Below are 18,889 nucleotides of genomic sequence, written 5' to 3'. Positions count from 1 at the left end.
ACATTAAAATTATATTATTTATTCTAAATCCAAATAGAATATTGAATCAGGCCTACTTCCATCAATTTTAAGTAACCAGACCTAACAAGGATATCCCTTAAACTGTGTTATGATAATTCTTTCCTGTATTTAAAAAAAAAAAAAAAAAAAAAACTAAAATCATATAACGAAGGGGAGGAAATAAGAAATCAAATGCCATAGGAGAGAATCATGTGGCATCGTTAATAAGAGCAAATATTAATTAGTAAAATTTAACGCGTTAAAAATGCCAAAAAATGCCATTCTAACTAATATAATTGAATTAATTGTTATATTTTTTATTTTATTTAATACGCTTTACAATTTTTGGATTTAATATTCCGGACATACGGGAAATAACTTAAATTCAGGTCGTTACTATAATGACCCATTTAAAAATTCTTACTTTATTGTCTTTTCGCGCAATCAGCGTCAACATATGGCTGATAACGCTCAATCGTTATCGGTCTGAACTAGTGTCGACATTTATAATTTTAGAGCCTATTCATTAGTTATTTGTAGGCTTTGTAATAAAAGCCTACAAATGCCTAAAAATGGATTCTTCATTTGATATTTCAATCCATTTTTAAGGTACGAAATGTTGAAGTAGTAGATGTAAACATATTTGAAAAAAAAAAAAAAAAAAAAAAAAAGACTTTGCGACATCTTGCATTAATTTCTTTTTTTCACTTTCTTTTCGCGAATCTCTTTTTTATTTTCCCCGTTTTAATTTTTTTCTTGTAGATTACCGCCGTTAATATGACATAAACAGTAGCGGTAAGCTCATAGTTATGATTTTTATAAATTAATATTATTAATTTTTTTAATTCTCTTTTTTAATAATTTGTTGTTCTCTATTGATAATTGAAATTAATTTGTTAAAACTATTTTTATAATCGGTCACAGTTTAAGTTATTAATTTAAAAATCATCGGAATAAAAGAGGAAACGTTATGCTACGTGAAAATAACATTGTTTCACAAAAGTGAAATTTCTATATTTTATTTAATAATCATTAAAGAATAAAAACACCTAAAAATTTAACTTACCTGCAGAATATATTGAATCAATTCAGAATTAATGACAAGAAAATTTAACACACACAAGAAAACTTTTAAAAGATTTTAGACTTTGCAATAAATTTTTCCTGTTACAGTGGCAAACTAAAACCACGTGGTTAAAGTATGTGGGAGTAATGATCACAGACCGCATACAGATGGCTCACTACCCTTGTCAAATGGAAATGTTAGAGGAGAAGGAAATGTTAATAGTTCTTTCTCTGTTGCATGATTCTTAGGTTTGCAATTCATGAAGTTGATGATATAAATTGTTTCAATATGGATGTATAAAATTTATAAATATTTTTGTTTAGACGTAATAAGTATTTTCAACTAATAGACTAACATCGAGTCATCTAACATTGTATTCAGATAATCTTTTTTTTTTTTTTTTTTTTTCTGAATTGTTCAAATTATTCCAAAATAATTTCGACCATAATGTTGATTTTTAAAAATTACAGTATTTGTTTAAAACCTGCAAAAAATGGGACCCAAGTAACTAGTTTTATAAATAACGTTATACTGTATTTACATAAGAATTTTTAATTACAGAAATTCGTTAATTCGACACTTTATGGGACCGGAATGGTGCCGGATTATCCAAAATACTTATTTATAGGACGCTTTTGTATTTTCTCAAAATTCGACAGGTTATATGTTATCCGAACGTTACAGACGTTGCTGTAGATTTTGTACTAGCGCATACTGTTGTATGCTTCCGATTTGTTCACGTACTCTTTTTAAATCAGTCTGCAATATATGATAGTGCATAATTATACTGTATATTCAAATTCATTGGAAAAAAAAAAAAAAAACTTATAGAAAAGATCATGAACAGGTTATTACGCAAAATCAACATTCACAATGTGCATATAATATTCATTTTTCAGATGTATTTCCGCCAAAGGTCTCTTGTGTACCATATGTTCAAACAAATTTCAATCGTGGAATTTGTTTGGTATATGGTACACCAGTAGCATAATTATCAGACACTCCAAATTAGCCCACCAGCGGCCGAGTGGATAAAATCACCAAACACTGGGGATGCCTCTCGGGATGACTTTCTATGGGAAACTGGCCTATATTTAGATGTTACTAACATGATGAAAACCCGGAAAACTCCACGTGACCTGCCTGTTGGAGAGGCGCGATCTCACGACCAGTGTTCAGTGGTTTTATCCACTCGGCCACTGGTGAGTCCCGTCAGAGGCATTTTTCACTAAAATTAATATTAACGAGTAATATTAATTTTAGTTGTGCTTGCTAGTTAATTTTTGATTGAAAATAAATTATTAATTGCTTTCATAAATATACAGTATTTCTCTTACTAACGAAAAACAATAGTATTTGCTTTTGCTAACTTTTGGAACTTAACCCCATGTTTCGTATTATTCCTTTGTTTCGTATAGTACGGACTCCCATAACACGGCACTTTCTTGAAACGTAACTACAGTGTTATACGAGGAAAATCTGTAGTGTCTCGCTCCTGTACGTCATACTTTTCCTATTAACAATGGCGACAAGCTGGTCATCTATCTAACTCCGAAAAAAATTCAAGAGAAAATTTTTGAATTGAAAACATCGTCACAATGCTGAGCTGCAATTTTTAATCATATTTTTATTAGTTTATTTAATTTAAAATATCTATGCTCTCTACCTCAAATTAGTACTGTAGTGTCTTGCCTCTGTACATCATACTTTTCCTTTAATAATAGAGTCGTGTTGGTCATCTATTAACTACTTTCAGGGGAAAAGTTTTGAATTATAAAATAACGTGACTTCCAGTTTGCATCGGAAGTTCTTATATAGGGGTCGGGGTCCCCTAAGCTTTCCACATCTATCTCGATTTTCATCTATCTAATTCAGTTCTCGAGATTAAGGAAAGACAGATAGAGACAGACATAATTCCTTTCATTGAGCTACAATTTTTGAAAATTGTAGCTCAATGAAAGGAATTATCCCATATAATAATAATAAAGATAAGAAATGGGGGGTGTTGATTGGACTTCAGTTTTTCGATTTATCCATCCTAATACATTATTTAATAAAGCTGTAATAAGAAATAAAGTTTGGTTTGATTTATTCGTATACGGCAACGCGACACGTGGGTCATCTGGGAGGATTTTTTTATGTGAAATTGGTCACTATTATGTGTTACTAACGTGAAAGAAATAATACAAGTTTTCAAAACGAAACGTAGGAATACTTTTTAGTTTTAAATTTAAACAAATATATCATTTTCAGATATAGTTTTTCGTATTTAATGTTTTAGTTTGTTTTTAGTATACATATAAATAGTTTAATCTTATTTGTGTCGAAATAATTCACACATTACACTTTTTGTTTTCAGATTATCTACAAAGAATTTAGAAATTATTATTAAAAATTTTTTAAATTATTTTACAAGAATTCATTTGTTTCTGTCTTAAAAACATCATAAGCATTAAGTGAGGATAAGATTATATACATAATCCAAAGAAGGACCATGAAAATTGCAGAGAGATTGGCTAAACAAGTTGGTCCTCCTAATTCTCCACCCCCACATTTATTCATACATCTTCTTGTCAATAGTAAAATTATGCAAACGAAAGCAATTATCGAATAAATTCCAACGCTAAATCCCAAAGTTCCAGCCTCCACTTGAAAATCCTTTCCCTGAAACAAAAGTGGAAAATTATTCTCAAATTAAGATTTTAATTGATAAATACATTTTATCTCAAATTCTATCCTTTACTAAGTCTATAATTAATAAATTTCGAAACTTTATAAAGTTTTTAGATTAATTTTTATGAATATTTAATTGGTGTCTTCAATTTAGTAGTTGACTGAATTATTTCGCGAACAATTAATATAGTTCAGTTATAAATAAAATCATACTTGTGATGTCCAATAGAAAGATGCAATCACCCATGGAAGTCCCACTCCTAAAAACACATTGACTGAATTGCTTCCAGTAATATTACCAATAGCGTTATCAGCATATCTTTCCTGCACGGCTGCTGCTTTGGATGCAAATAAATCTGGTAGTGATGTTCCGAGAGCCACAAATGTAATAGCCGTTATAGTGTCAGGCAATCCAACTAAGCAGCCAAAAATAGATGCCATATCTCCAATGATCGCTGTTAATATTCCAATAGCAAACAAAGATACAAAAAATGTTAACCATCCTCCAAGTATAGATGTTGGAGGAACGAGAGCAAATACAACCTAACAGAAGTAAAATACTGAAAATTCTAAATTTTGAATAAAATATATCTTCAAGCCTGTTTTAAACAGGGATCTAAAATAGGGAATTTCTTTTAAAAAGTAAATAACCTACTTTCCAGCCAAAAGTGATAAAATGTAAAATATAATCAATCAGAATTGCGTTTTCTAAATCTCCCCCATTAACATTCATAGCATCTTTGAGTTGTTCAATCCACGTTTCTGATTGCAGTTGAAGAGAATGTAAATTCGTATTAGTTAACTTCATTAGTTTCTGAACAACATTCTGAAATTCTGCAAAATAATAATAAACGATATTATTTATTAAAAACTGTTTTAATAAATATTATTTTTGCTTACCATCATCATTGGTTATGGTAATTATTGTTCTATTAATTTGGCCAATTACAGCTCCTCTTTTCGGTTTGTAAAGTGCAATTTCAAATTGTTTATCTTTTTTTTCTTCAAAATCGTCTATAATAGAAATTTCGATATTTTTCTCCACTTCTGCGTGTTGAAAAACAAGTTTTCCACGTCCTCCAGTAAAATCTTTTTCATTGAAAGCAGATTTATCGATTGTTCTCCATTTACAAGAGACATCGCCATCCGCGCCATGTTTTCTTACAACAGGTACTAAAACAGTGCCGGCATTCTCCTTCACAATAATACCTCTTTGTTTAAATTCTAAAATGCCGGGAGCTACAGCATGTTAAATTTACTTATAATTAAAATTAATACAGTATAATCAATGTAAGGTTTAAAATAAAATGCTAACGCACTATCATCATTCAGAATAATAATTTCCATGATACAAGTTCTTCCTAAAGCAACATCTTCGATTTTTTCTTCGCATAAACTTAATTTTAAGAAGAAAGTTTCGTCTGGTTCCCATTGATTATCATCAATTATCTCTACAAAAACATTCTTCTCTGTTTCATTTGATTTGAAAACTACCAATTCTTTCTTTTCTATGTAATCTTCTCCAGCTACTGCAGTCCCATCTATTGTTTCAAATCTATCGAACAATCCAACAAAAAATTACTTCTTACTATATAACAACAATTAAAGGCGAAAAAATTAAAAATTGAAGAACTTTAAATAAAATAAATTAATACTAAGTTTCGGTTTTTTACTTAAAAATTGAAGGGAAATTCTAACTTGTAAGGAAAAATTATTGAACATTTAGAACAGTGATTCTCAAACTTTTTTGAGCCACTGCTCCATTGGTTCCATAAACTTATACCCCACGCCCCAACCCTTGTGTGTGAAAGGCTTGGAAATATTCTTAGAAAAGCTTTTCTACGAACCTTACACTTTGTGTCCTTACCGTACAATGTGTACTCAATAAATGGATCTTATTTTCCACTGAAAACCAGACAATGAGAAATTTTTTTTACTCATTATCGTTTGCCCGTCTCTCCAATATTTATACAGATCGAACCCGATGATAGCCAAACTCAAAAACACTAGACCATTAAAATATTAGCATACTTGCATGATACTTCGTTATCTATTTTTCCGTGACGAAGAATAGTAACAGTAACATGTCCAGCATTCTCCATAATGGCACAAGATGCTGCAGAAAATTCTATAATGGCAACATCATCTCTCTCTCCTTTTGCCACAGTTTGCAACTGTTTTCCCACTTCTTCATCTTGGATAGCATCATACACCTAAAAATATAATTGAATTTTTAAAGAAAAATCTAATTATGAGGAATGATAAACTTCAGAGGCTCTCATTTTAAAGTTCTAATATAAATTTTAAAAATTAACATGTAATCTTTCGGTCATTCTTTTATTTTAGGAAACATATAAAACTTTTAGAGACACGCTCAGGTGAGTAAGAAAGTTGTGAAAATACTGTCCTTTCTTGTCAAATATTTGTGAACAAGGAACGACCGGTTAAAGACAAGGTAGAAGTCGCAGAGACATCATAAAAATATGGCTTCCAGGATTGCTTTGTCAATCAGGGCCGGATTTACATAAGGGCATTTGGGGCCTTGCCCAGGACCCCCACAAAATAGGGGCCCCTACAAAACTAAAAAAAAATTATGTTTAAACATAATTTTTTTTTTATTACCGCGACAGCCTAGTGTGGCCTAATCATGAAGGCAACAGGCAGAGAAAACCAAACCCGGGAAAAAACCTATGAAACATTGGAAAATTTCGGGAAAAAATTTCACATAGGTATTTTTCAGTTAAATTAAAATAATTAGTTTTACACAATAAAATATATGTATGTTTACAATAACCTTATTTTTAAATGAAATTTACAACTTCCTAGTTCAAATCTAATTGAAAGTACAGTATTTTGTGTAAATTTTCTAAATCATCAAATTTGCCTACTCTTAAAGGGGGGACCCCCGCCGAATTTGTGCCCAGGGCCCCTGGATTGATAAATCCGGCTCTGTTGTCAATGTAGACACTGACAGAAGTGTGTAGCTGACTAAGACGCTTTTCGACGAGTGTTAAATGAATGACCCAAGAATTCCGTCAATTGCACATGACCCATATACACTGGAAGTAAAAAAGAATAGGTTCTGTTATCATTGTATTGTCATTGCTAGATTAAAGCGTACTGTGCCATGCATATTGTGTCCTGCGCAGTATGTGAAAAAATGTTTTCACGCCAATGTAATTTAAATAAATAATGGGAATATACACAAACTTACAACCACTTATAATAAGAGTAATGGAATTTTATATGCCTTAAACGTGACTAACTGTTCATATCCTTAGAATAAACGGCTAATTGCTCAAGAAAAACATGAAATGAAGATTAATTTGGATAAAAATCTTGTTTTTAATCAGATTTTAATGATATATGTTAATAAAAACGTTTCTTTAGACGTCATTTATAAACGAAGTTACATTAAAGAATAAATACACTGGCGTGCAAAACTTAAGCAACAATGTAATTTTTAAGCAGAGAACCATGAAATTGTAGAAAAGGGCTTTTTGCTATCAGTACAATGAACTCCCAATTTAGTAGAAAGGTGATTCGTATGCAAATATCAGGAAGAAGACTTCACAGGTGACGTGAGGGCACGAAAAACGTGTACAGTCAGCGTGCGCAGTGCAAGACTACAATAAAAAGGAGAACAAAAGGCGCTATTAAAGACATTTGCTGCAAGTTCAAGTAAGTTTGTACGTGCAATATAACTAGAAGAAACCATGCCGATCATTCTACCATGTGTAAGTGGTAGAATGATCAGCAAGCTTGAGGGAGACGTAGTGTGAAGAGTGTAGCCCAAGAGTTTGGAATTAACAAAAATGTTGTTTCACGAGCTTGGAAAGCCTTCCAAACCACAGGTACAACTGTAAGAAAGGTTGGTGGTGGTCGTCAAGAACAACAATGCAATGGGTGACTGATAGGCGAAAAGTCCTGCAGGCGAAAAGAGATCGATACCAGTCAGCAGGCAACATTGCTCAGCGACAACGGAACAAAAAGTGTTGCAGTTTAATGTGGCCAAACGTCTTTATAAAAGTGGCCTATTCGCCTGCTGTCCTAAACACTGCATTCCATTGACAGCTGCCCATCAGCAAACACCTTCAGACTGGTGTAAGAAACGAACAAACTGGACATCTCATCAACGGAGTCACATCTTTACAGATGAGTCGTTTCACTATCACAAGTGATTCCCAATGCCAGTTGATAAGAAGAGATTGCACGGTTTTATCCCACTTTGGAGAGGCATTATGATGAACCAGTGGTCTGAGCTCCAAATTTCCGAAGGAAGTACTGTTACCGGAGATTGCTATTGTCAACAAGTGTTCATTCCCCACGTATATCTGTTCTGAGGTGCTATTGGTGCAGACTTCGTTTTTATGGATAACTCCACGACACATCAGACTTGTGCTGTTGAGGAGCTTCTAGAAAGTGAAGATATCACTAGAATGGATTGGCCAGTGAACTCCCTTAATTTAAATCCCGTAGAACATGTATGGGTGTATGGGATGTTTTGGGGAGACACCTTTCAGCATGATTATATCTGCTGAAGAACACCCAACAAATGAAACAGATGTTCATTGAGGAAAGGGCCCTCGATCTTCAACAGCTGTTTGATAATCTGATGTTGAGTATGGAGAGACAGTGCCAAGCAACCATTGCATTTAAGGGAGATACCCTTACTTAGGGACATCTGTTTGTTGTTCTCTTTCTTGAACAGACAATCATTTGTACTAACACTACTCTTTCAATAAATCCTTTTTTGTTTAATTCCATACTGTATGCGTTCTATTCATTTCTGTGCTAGCACACTTTCTACATCTTTTAAGTACAAAATATTGTCTTTGTATTCTGAATTTCATGTCTCCCAGACGTTATCTCTTGAAGAGTTATGGCAAAAAAAAAAAAAAAAAATCATTGCCTAAGTTTTGCACATCAGTGTATAATAAGAGATAACTACTTTCAAAATGTCTATTTTGGAAAGTCTTTTATAAAAAAGGCATATAGATTTAAAAACATAACTACAGCTAAGTAGAACATTGTTAATGGTAAAATTTATATTACAATTGCAATCATATAGCAACAAATAAAAAATAAGTTAATTAATTAATTAATATCTTTTGAATATTGAATACAAATAACTTTTTGAACTCACGAGGAAGTCTGACGAGAGAATAACGAATACAGTCGATTATTGGAGAACCAGGGATCTTGTAATATAAAATCTGCATGTACAAGCCAAATTAAATTAATTAAAAAAGGTGAAAATCGTCTCTACGTTGACTGGTTAAGAATGCATTATGAACACGAAACTGAACATTGGCTTAGATGGTATTTAAAAATTCCAAAATAGAATCGTCACGAAATTGCGTCACAAAATGATGTAATGATGTCACATCTGCCAAGTATGTATTTTTATTTTGCTTAGTCTTTTAGTAACAATATGTAAATTTTGTTTTTGTATTTCAGAAGTCTGGAAAAAACTCAAGATAAAATAGAAATACAGTTAAAGAAAAGATTCATCTGCTAGTGAACATAAATAAAAAGAAATAAAATTATGCTTGTTTTCATATATACTGTACACATATGTATTATGACAAATTAGATATATTGTTTTTCGTTAGATATATGCATAGAGTTAAGATTGTTTATCCTTTCTTTTATATTTTAAAAAAGCATGCTTATTTAATTGATGTGTTGTATCATTTATTGGTAGTGGTAATAATAAACAGTTCAATATAATAAAAGGCGTTATAAAAATTTTATCATTTTCTTTTAAATTACAGTTATTTTGGATCAAGATTAATTATACTTATAACTATTATATTTTAACTGGATTGCAAGTAACATTAACAAAACAATAGCACATTACTTGGTAGAACTAACTTTGATAAGATGGTTTCATTAGAATATTTTAAGTTTTGGTAAGATTTAAAACTATTCTGACAAACATAATTTACAATGATGTGGTAATTAGGCCCATGTAATAGATATATAGTATTTACAAAGAAATCTTTACGGTTTTTAATTTCCAGCCTTAATATATATTTGAATTCAATCTTAAATTGATTATTTTAATTTTGAGTTTCAAATTATGAACTTTTATTCTTTTGTTTACGCTGCATAAAAATTAATGAAATAATTCTAACTAATAAAAACTTTTATTTTGTGTATCTTCAAATTGAAAAATATATATCTTATAATGCAGTTTTAGCAAAATATAGTGTTAAATTCAATATCACGTGGTTCTTTATACGATAAAAGAAACCCCTTCTCGACTTCCAGTATATAGGAAGCATAAGCAAATAAGGAATTCTTCGGTCATTTGTCATCTGTCTATTGTGTAATAAAACTTGTATTAAAAGTTTGAAGCATTTTGACTCTATCTCGTAAATATTTTAAATTTATGAAATTTCCGAATGGTCTGTTAGTCATTTAGTTACATATAGAATTCAACCTGATAAACATTATTAATAAAATGATACACCCGGATTCTTATTATACGCTGTTATTGTAGCCCTATATGTTATTAAGAAATTTAGTTAGAGATAAGAGGTAAGCCGCTGTCTGTGTTAAATTTAATAATCAGAAATAAAAAGATTGAATTTCGAATATTCGGCTCAGAGAGGAACTCGAACCCACAACTTCTGGGCTTCCATACAAATAGGTTACCTAGACCTTAGAACGAGCTACGCTTTCAGAAAAATTAATTTAATTTAACTAGTGATTAATTAGAAATTAATTAAATATAACTAGTAAGTGATCAATAAATATGGTTATATCTACATTAATTTGGTCTGAAAGCGAAGATTGGACGAAAGCGTGAGTAATGTAACTGATAATGCATCTGCATTATTATAGTTTATTTACATTGCTATGCATACAAATTATATCATTGTGTATAACTCATTTAAGAAATATCTTTTTTTTATAATTAAAAAAAAATATTACACTCAAGTATCCATACTTGAGACAATTTTCAAATTCTGAGCTAAAAACCACATATAAAAAATAAAAATGGATACTAATAAATACGTGCAAATATTAGTCTCTAGCATTAGTTTTGGTAACACTAACTAAACATTTTATATCGCTATTGTATTTTTAAAAAAAATTTCTTTAGATACCTCTGATCAAAAGTTAGGATACTTCCCCTAAATTGAGACATTTGTTTCAGCTTTTGTACCATGTTAGTGTGGCTATTATTTTACTTGGAACACTAATAATTTTTTTTTTTTTTAACAAACTGAAAGCTATACGACATTGTAATGAAAATTAAACCAATTAAAATAATCTTGATGTCACTCAATTAGCTAACTACACATCCACATTACAGATAACTTTATTTTATCTCAAAAGAAATACATATTAGTGAAACTAATCGTAAATCATGAAAAGTCTTAAAATGTCCCTAGTAATGCTACCGTACTAAGACTGTACTTAATTAAATAATTCAATCGTAAGATATTTTTAACTAAAAATTAACTGTAATTTCGAAAGTACCTCTTTTAATTTTTCGTTCAGTGTAGGCTTGGGTTTTTTACCACCTGTTATATTTCTAATTGCACCTACTCTGTACCACATTCGTGAATGCTCTCTTTCCTCTACCAATCGTAATGCAGCCAAACAAGCAGCATCTTCGTCGGATAAGCCAGGATATTTTTTAATTTCCTAAAAATTCCAATTTAAAAAAACTTATAGACAAAATAGACTTATAAATATTTTGTTTAACTGCAAACAAAATTAGCAAATGGAATTAAATTTCTTAATAGAAATTTTAAGAGAAAATTTTTTGTACCAGTATTTACTTTTTTTAATATGAAAACAATGATCTAAATTTACCTAAAAAATTCTCACCTTAACAAAACTAGTTAAATTTTCTTTATTCAAATGGCCCCGAGGAAAATACGTCCTTAACAATATAGCTGAAAAAAATTATAAAAATATAAAATCAATTTTAAGGCATCGTTTAAGTTATGTATTTCATAATTCTTTTAATTTAAAAATAACTTTATCAAAATATTTTTCATGTAATACAGGATGTCCGGGACGTAACTACTAATAAAAAAATTGTTGTAAATCAGTGCAAAACATGTATACAACAACTTGCTTTACGATAGAAGATAGAACTTTCGAGATTATATGGGCATCACTAAACTTCCACATGTGCATGCTTTGCGGTGCAACAGATGTGCAGATGGTAGTTGACCTCCCACTAGATGTTTACCGCCATCTGCGGAGTGAGTTTCACGGGCAGCAATGGTCCTTCGACACAAATCCACCAAGTCCGCTACTCGTGTTTGATGCACAAAATCTTTCAACACACGCACAAAGAAAAAAATCAAGAGGGGTTAGAACTGCGGTTCCAGGGTCCTTGCCATGAGTCAGCCACGTCTAGAATTTACTGTGTAGAAAACACTTGTCTAAATGATCCCTTAAATGTGTAACGCAATGGAGAGGATTCAATCATATTAGAAAAGAATTCGTCTGGTATCTGAGGAACAGAATAATTCTGTAGCACATCTAATTTGTAAGTAAACTTCTCCAGTAATAATCTTGTCCATGAATAAGAATGGGCCGATGCACAGTGACATCAAGCATTCACTTTAGAACGGACTGTCTTAGTTGAAGCTCTCTCACTGCGTGCGGATTCCCCGATCCACATATCTTGCAGTTATGTCTGTTAACTTGACCAGAAATGTGAAATATGCATTCATCGGTAAAAATTACTTTATTAAGAAATCGCGATCGCGAAACTTTGACAACGACAAAGGTGTGGATTGAGGGATGATTTTTCTAAGTACAATAAACGAAAACTCGGCAAATTAGGGAAAAACAATTGTTTTTCATTAATTTTTAACAATTTCTTATTGGTAATTTTCGTCCCAAACACTGTATACTTTAATCAAAACTTAAAATGGTTCATATTGAATCATTCAGATATGAATCTACAATATTAATCATTGCCCCATTCTGAGATATTAAATGAAATAGTCACCAATACACACACACACCCACGGAATTTTTTTGCTTTTTTCTTTTTACTCTTTTTAGGTTCAGGAGGTTTCAAAACGTGTAAATTTGCAAAAAACTCAGAGGGTCAAATTTGACACGATTTCAATACTTTCACTTGTTATGTATACATAACAGCCGGAAAAGTAATAAATAATCTCAGATTAAATTAACTTATTTGAATACTATTAGAAAATTAAACAGATCTAATTAAACTTACTTCTTGAAGATTCTAATGCGAATTGACTCTCTTCTAATTTATGGTGAGATTGAAAATGTTTGTCTGCGCAATAGGCTAGAATAACTAACGCAGGGAAGAATAAAAATGTAATCTCAGCTTCCCAGACTTCTACAATCCCAGGACTAATGACCATAAGAACAAGTAATAACCAAAGATACGCAAATATGCTGAAGAAAGCTGTAACTATGAATACCTGTAAAACATTAATGAATTACCAATTATTACAGTTTACGGGTTTAAAAAAAATACAAAGGATTGAGTACAAACTAGCAACGCTGTTTATAATATAAATATCATTAAAAAGTTTTTAAATTATTTTAATTTTGAACATTTTGTTGTTAGTATTATACTCTTAAACTTCGAATTTAAGATGTATTTGTTTCTAAGACATAATTAAAATGTGATTTTTCTTTCAAAATTATTTTAAAATCTTACACTAATCATACGAATTCGTCTAGATTCTCCCTTTGGTATAGAAGTGATGCAAACTGCTGTAATAATAAGCAGATTAAATGCTGCCGAACCGACTATTGTACCTGGTCCCAAATCTCCAGCTTTAAACCTAAACATTTGAATTATTTTTTAAACCAATGACTGAATTATACATTAAATAATTTATTATAAATTTAATCAAGTAATAGTATATAATAAAATTCAATATTTTTATTTAAAATATATATGTATGAGCATATAAAGAGAATGACTCCCAGAGTTTTAAAAAATGAGGAAAGCTTCGCCAGATTCCATAAACAAGACAATAGCGATATATATAATATTTAAATTACCCAACTTGACACTACTTGATTACTGGAATCTTGTAACTAACCCTTTCAAAACCTATGTATTTCCAGTAGGTTACAATGCTAACTTGAGTGAACAAGAGTTTTCGAATCTCGTTGGTGTTCCAACCTTGGAATGAGGTTGGAACATTAACGAACCTGAAGCAGATCTCGGAGGAGATTCGAAAACGTTTGTTCACTCAATTTAGCATTGTAACTTACTGGAAATACAAAGGTTTTGAAAGGGTTATTTAAATTACCGTAACACACTTACTTGTTTCCTATTATCTCTACAACGGCTAATAAAATTTCAGGAGCACTTGATCCTAAAGCCATTAACGTTAAATTAGCTACAGTATCATTCCATATTTTGATTTCTAAAACTTCTGGTTTATTAGCATTTTCAGTTGCTAACACAACTCTCTTGGTTTTGCTTGTAATCGTTTCGATCGAACACATGAAAATGTCTGCGATAATTGCAACACCCAAAAAACAATAAATAAGTCCTACGATGTATAAGCAAGATCTGGTTTCACGTGACCATGAGAATTCGTTGATTAATGGCAAATATACACCTTTATTCGAACAAAAGTAATTGTCAAGATCAGGACAAGAACAATTATTTTCCATGTTTTACTGCAATGGTTTAAATGTGTTTTTAATTAGATAACAATTCGCTATTAATAAATATATTTTTCATTATTTTATACTATTAAAAACGTCTTTCTTAAAATAAAAGGCATATTATATGACTAGATGCAGTATTGATTTACTGAAAGATAAATCTGACAAGAAATCTATGATCAACAGTGGTTACATAACTTCAAAATTGGATTATTTAAACAACAAAATTAAGCACAAGTTAATGTTAGTGTTAGTGTTAGTGTAGTACATATTCCATTGACTATATTAGCATTAAACCAAAAAATTCTTTTCTCCCATCCCTATGATGTTTATTGCTGTAACATATAAGATATTAAAATTATATAAGGTTCTTTCTTTTTAGATGCCATTTACGTCATCCACACCGACTATGCTTTAGAAGTAGCAACCGATGGGAAAGTCGAGAAAAGTCATGTCATTAAAAAAACGAGTAAATCTAAATATACATCGGTGCAACAGAGAAATTTAAACAAATGAATTACGCAGCAAGAAAAGATCTATTGTGTCGAAGAAGACGTACAGCATTGTAATTATTTTCTGAGGCTGAAATGGACAAAGTTGGGGTGATGCGAATGAAGTTATTATTTATACCCAATAATCTGAAAACTTTATTCTTGACGGAAGCTTTATATATTTAGAAATATTAAATGAATTATAATTTAATAAACAATTTAGAATCATCGAACCGGGGCGGTACTTAAACCCGCAACCTATGTTTTCAGTCGCACAACCCGGACCCCAAGCTAGCCTTTTTATAATAGAACATCAATACTTAAAAAATTACAAAAGAAGCCCCACCCCGAGTCAGTTCTTTTTTCCAGATGATTCTAAATTATTTATTTAATTATTAAAATTATAATTATTAATTTAGTTAAGAGACAGGGCCTAACGTCTACCTTTAGTAGCAAATTTCATAAATTCTATCTCCAGAAAGAAGTAAAAGAGCATTAAAAAAAAAATTCATAAATTGTGATATTTTATTTTAATCTTGAAAAATTTACTTGCAATTTTGTTAGTATTTTCAACGTATTTTTAATTTAATTCATATAGAACGTTTACAATCGTTTTATATATAGAACGATTGTAAATGTTCTAGAGAATTGATGGCCTGTTGATCAGGTTGAGAACGTTCGTTTAAAGCAGTAAAGTAAGTTCTCAGCAACATAAGGTGTATGTGTTATATATATATTAATGCCACTCTAATATTAATAATTCCATATTCAAAAATACAGTATATAAAATACCATTTAATTAATAACTTATATCATATAAAATCTAATTATTAGTATTAAAAAGTTTCGAAATTATATTCACAGAAAAAGTTTCCATCTCTTTTTGATTTTTGTCTTTAAATTCCTTATTTAAAATGCATTCTATTTTCTCTGTAGTTTTTATTCAAAAATTAAGTTAAAAATTTGTTTAAATTAATGGAACATTTTTTTAAATTTAGAGTCACCACGTTAAAATTATTTCCTCAAATATATCGAAATAAAATATTAAAATTTTGAAAAATTAAAGGAAAAAAATTAGTGTTTTTGTTTAATCTGTATTAAAATATAAATTTTTAATAAAATTTACTACATTGTTATTTAATGTCTTGCAATGAAGATAATATTGTTATTAAGAGAAGATGCCATCATAGCATGAAGAAAAATAAGGCTCTGCACTTTTTACAAGTAAAAAACATTAATAAGTTATTTATTGTGGCATCGTCACAATGCCGAGCTGCAACTTTTAATCATATTTTTTATTTATTTAATTCAAAATATATTCTCTTCGCCTCAAATTAGTAGTGTCTTGCTCCTGTACATCATACTTTTCCTGTTAGCAATAGAGTCGTGCTAGTCATCTATCTAACATCTTTCAGATGAAATTATGGAAATAACATGACTACCGGTTTGTTTCAGAAGTTTATATACAGTTGATTGAGGGATCTCCTGCCCCTAAAGTCTCCATAACTGGTCTTATCGTTCACCTATTTAACTCCGTTCTCGAGATTAAGGAACGACAGACGGACGACAGTAGAAATTTATAGATATACAATTTTTTCGAATTTCAGCCTAATTATTTTAAATGTACTTACTTTTTATATTTTATTTCTTTTTCATGCGGTCTCTTCTAGGAAGGAAGCAAACATCTTTTTAATCATATTAAAATAATACAACAGAAATGATTATTGTTGTTATAATAATAAAAATAATAATAATAGTATTAGTAAATAAGTCATTAATATTGTATTATTTATTCCATTGTTGATAATTATTATTATAAATAAATAAATATCCAACTCCTGATTCCTGAAAATGTTCTTGTGTTGCTCTGTCTTGCAGGATTATTATTTTTTAGATCATTATTAACTGCTTCTGAGCTATTATTTTTATCTTCTGCTGCAGCCTCATTGTTTTTTGAGCTTTGTAATTCCAGCTGTGATTTGTTATCACCGATTTCATTTTCAGATGATCCTAATGGTTTGGTGCTTGTATAGGCCTATAACTTTCAGATGATACTTTGGTATGATCGAAACTTATTACAGGGAGATATTTTTAGAAAGGAACAATGGTGTTATATTATTATTAATGTTAATAACTGTTTACATATTACCAATTAAAATTTCTTATATATGTACCTGAAAGATTTGTAACACATTTTTCACACTCGATTCTTTCCGCAATTTCTACTGAAAAATTCAAGGAAAAATAGTGGGAACTGTGTGAGTTCACGCGTGTTTGTTTTTCAAGTTTTTTTTCTCCAAGTTAATGTATATAATTTAAATTCGAAGATTTTCAACACAGAACAAACGGGTGCAAATTGCTGAAAGTCCGATATTAAAATTTTTTAATAAATATTTATTAATTAATAACGATTCTGTGTAATGATACTTTTTGAAATATCACCTGCATGAAATTTATTTCCAGAATCTCGTCAAATATAATGAATCCACTGTTTTAATATTCGTTTATCTAAAGATAAACGATGAAATGTTATTTTCCTGCCTGCATCCGCTTTTTTTATTGTTTTTTCTTATGTAACTATTACTAGTGTTTTCTTCGCCGCACAAACTTCTAGCAGATCAAGCTTTGTTTTCATTTACAGCTGGGGGCTGCCATTGCCGGAAGAGGCCATGAAAAAGACGAATTTTATATTTTCTGAACGTGAAACAAAATCTCGACCACCGCGCATCAAGAAAAAAACAATGGGTTACTAAAAACTTTTGAAATCATAAATAAATAAATAAATAATATATATATTAATATATATATATATATATAATAATTTAATATATAATAAATAAATAATATATTATATATATATATAATGTTATATGTTACAGTCGAGTCCGCATAAGTCGACACCCCATGGGGAAGTGGAAATGTGTCGAGTTATCTGATGTGACCACTAAAGCACAAAACTACAATTAGGAAAATACAGTAGTGCGTTATACAGTAGTATAGGCTTACAATACATTGTGTTCTCCATTTACAATTACTCTGTAGATGAAAAACTGAAAAATTCGTTTAGTGTTGTTTGTTTTGAGCACTTAACTGTCTCGACTTTCTTTTTCAACGATCACGAACGCCTTGAAAACATCATCTTCGCAATTGTCAATCGTTGGCAAGTAACGTCTAAGGATTCTTAATGCCTCTAGCGTGAGAAAATGCAAAATTGGATTCTGGTGTGACGTTGATGTAGATTGTATATTTTCTTTTTGTTTATCTGTTATTATTTTATACATAAAAATACATAAAATGTTAATATATATACATAATAAAAATGCCTTAATAATATTAATGTATTATTATATTATTAAATAAATTAATTATATATTAATAAATAAATCGACTCCCCCTCTTGAAAAAAAATGAGTTCGCACCACACGGGCGGAGTGAATTCATTTTTTCAGGAGGGGGTGTGACGACTTATCAGTGTGTGAGACAGCAAAAGTATGTCGACTTATCCAGTGGTGACGAATTGAATGGTGTCGAGTAAACCGGAGTTTAACATTAATGCCTATGAAGTCGGCCGGGACCACAGAAAACCGACTACTTAACCGATGGTGTCGAGTTATCCGGGTGTCGACTTATGCGGACTCGACTGTATTATTGTTTCTTGTAAACGTTGGAAGAAAGAATATTTGGAATACCAAATACACTTTTTCTTCCAAAATAACGTTAATAACGATTAAAAAAGCTTAATAGGGTCTTATTTTACACGAGACTTCAAATTATTTTAATGAGGAAGAATCGTTCTTCCTCATTAAAATAATAATAAACATTTAATATAAAATTGTAAAATCTTTGAAAAATGCACTTGATATGGAATCAAATTAATAAATTTAGATTCTTTTAAAAATATATCCGTTTAGTTTTTGTTTAATTTTGAAAAACTCCATATGATAATTTTATTGAAATTTCATTTGAAAATGTAAAAAATTGAATTGTGTACAATAAAATTCGTTTAATTTAA

The 18,889-nt window shown here is 30.4% G+C and overlaps 1 protein-coding gene across 5 annotated transcripts; it reads right to left on the bottom strand.

Annotated features, from left to right (window-relative positions):
• Window positions 1–3,462: 3,462 nt before the first annotated feature.
• Window positions 3,463–16,567, bottom strand: LOC136976513 (sodium/calcium exchanger Calx-like). Of its 5 annotated transcripts, none has more exons than XM_067271812.1 (12): window positions 16,509–16,567; window positions 14,037–14,398; window positions 13,419–13,545; window positions 12,963–13,176; window positions 11,588–11,655; window positions 11,234–11,401; window positions 5,771–5,952; window positions 5,059–5,294; window positions 4,640–4,978; window positions 4,395–4,573; window positions 3,953–4,282; window positions 3,463–3,730 (listed from the first exon to the last, which is right to left on the bottom strand). In XM_067271812.1, exons 2-12 carry the CDS (start codon window positions 14,390–14,392, stop codon window positions 3,476–3,478), a joined length of 2,454 nt encoding a protein of 817 aa, XP_067127913.1. In that variant the 5' UTR covers window positions 14,393–14,398; window positions 16,509–16,567; the 3' UTR covers window positions 3,463–3,475. The 5 variants fall into 5 exon arrangements, with proteins under 5 accessions (XP_067127913.1, XP_067127916.1, XP_067127918.1 ...); XM_067271815.1 differs by lacking the exon at window positions 16,509–16,567 and adding an exon at window positions 15,740–15,805; XM_067271817.1 differs by lacking the exons at window positions 14,037–14,398; window positions 16,509–16,567 and adding an exon at window positions 15,740–15,808.
• Window positions 16,568–18,889: the final 2,322 nt, after the last annotated feature.

This window comes from Centruroides vittatus, unplaced genomic scaffold (genome assembly GCF_030686945.1).
Source record: "Centruroides vittatus isolate TY-2023 unplaced genomic scaffold, ASM3068694v2 contig_400, whole genome shotgun sequence".
Classification (NCBI taxonomy): domain Eukaryota; kingdom Metazoa; phylum Arthropoda; class Arachnida; order Scorpiones; family Buthidae; genus Centruroides; species Centruroides vittatus.
Note: the sequence above shows the minus strand (reverse complement) of the source record. Positions and strands in the feature narration are given on the sequence as shown.

Coding starts and splice junctions, on each gene's coding strand:
- LOC136976513 (XM_067271812.1), bottom strand. CDS start 14,392: ATGGAAAATAATTGTTCTTGTCCTGATCTTGACAATTACTTTTGTTCG. Junction 4,979..5,058: donor TATTATTCTGAATGATGATA/GTGCGTTAGCAT, acceptor AACATGCTGTAG/CTCCCGGCATTTTAGAATTT. Junction 4,574..4,639: donor TACCATAACCAATGATGATG/GTAAGCAAAAAT, acceptor ATTATTTTGCAG/AATTTCAGAATGTTGTTCAG.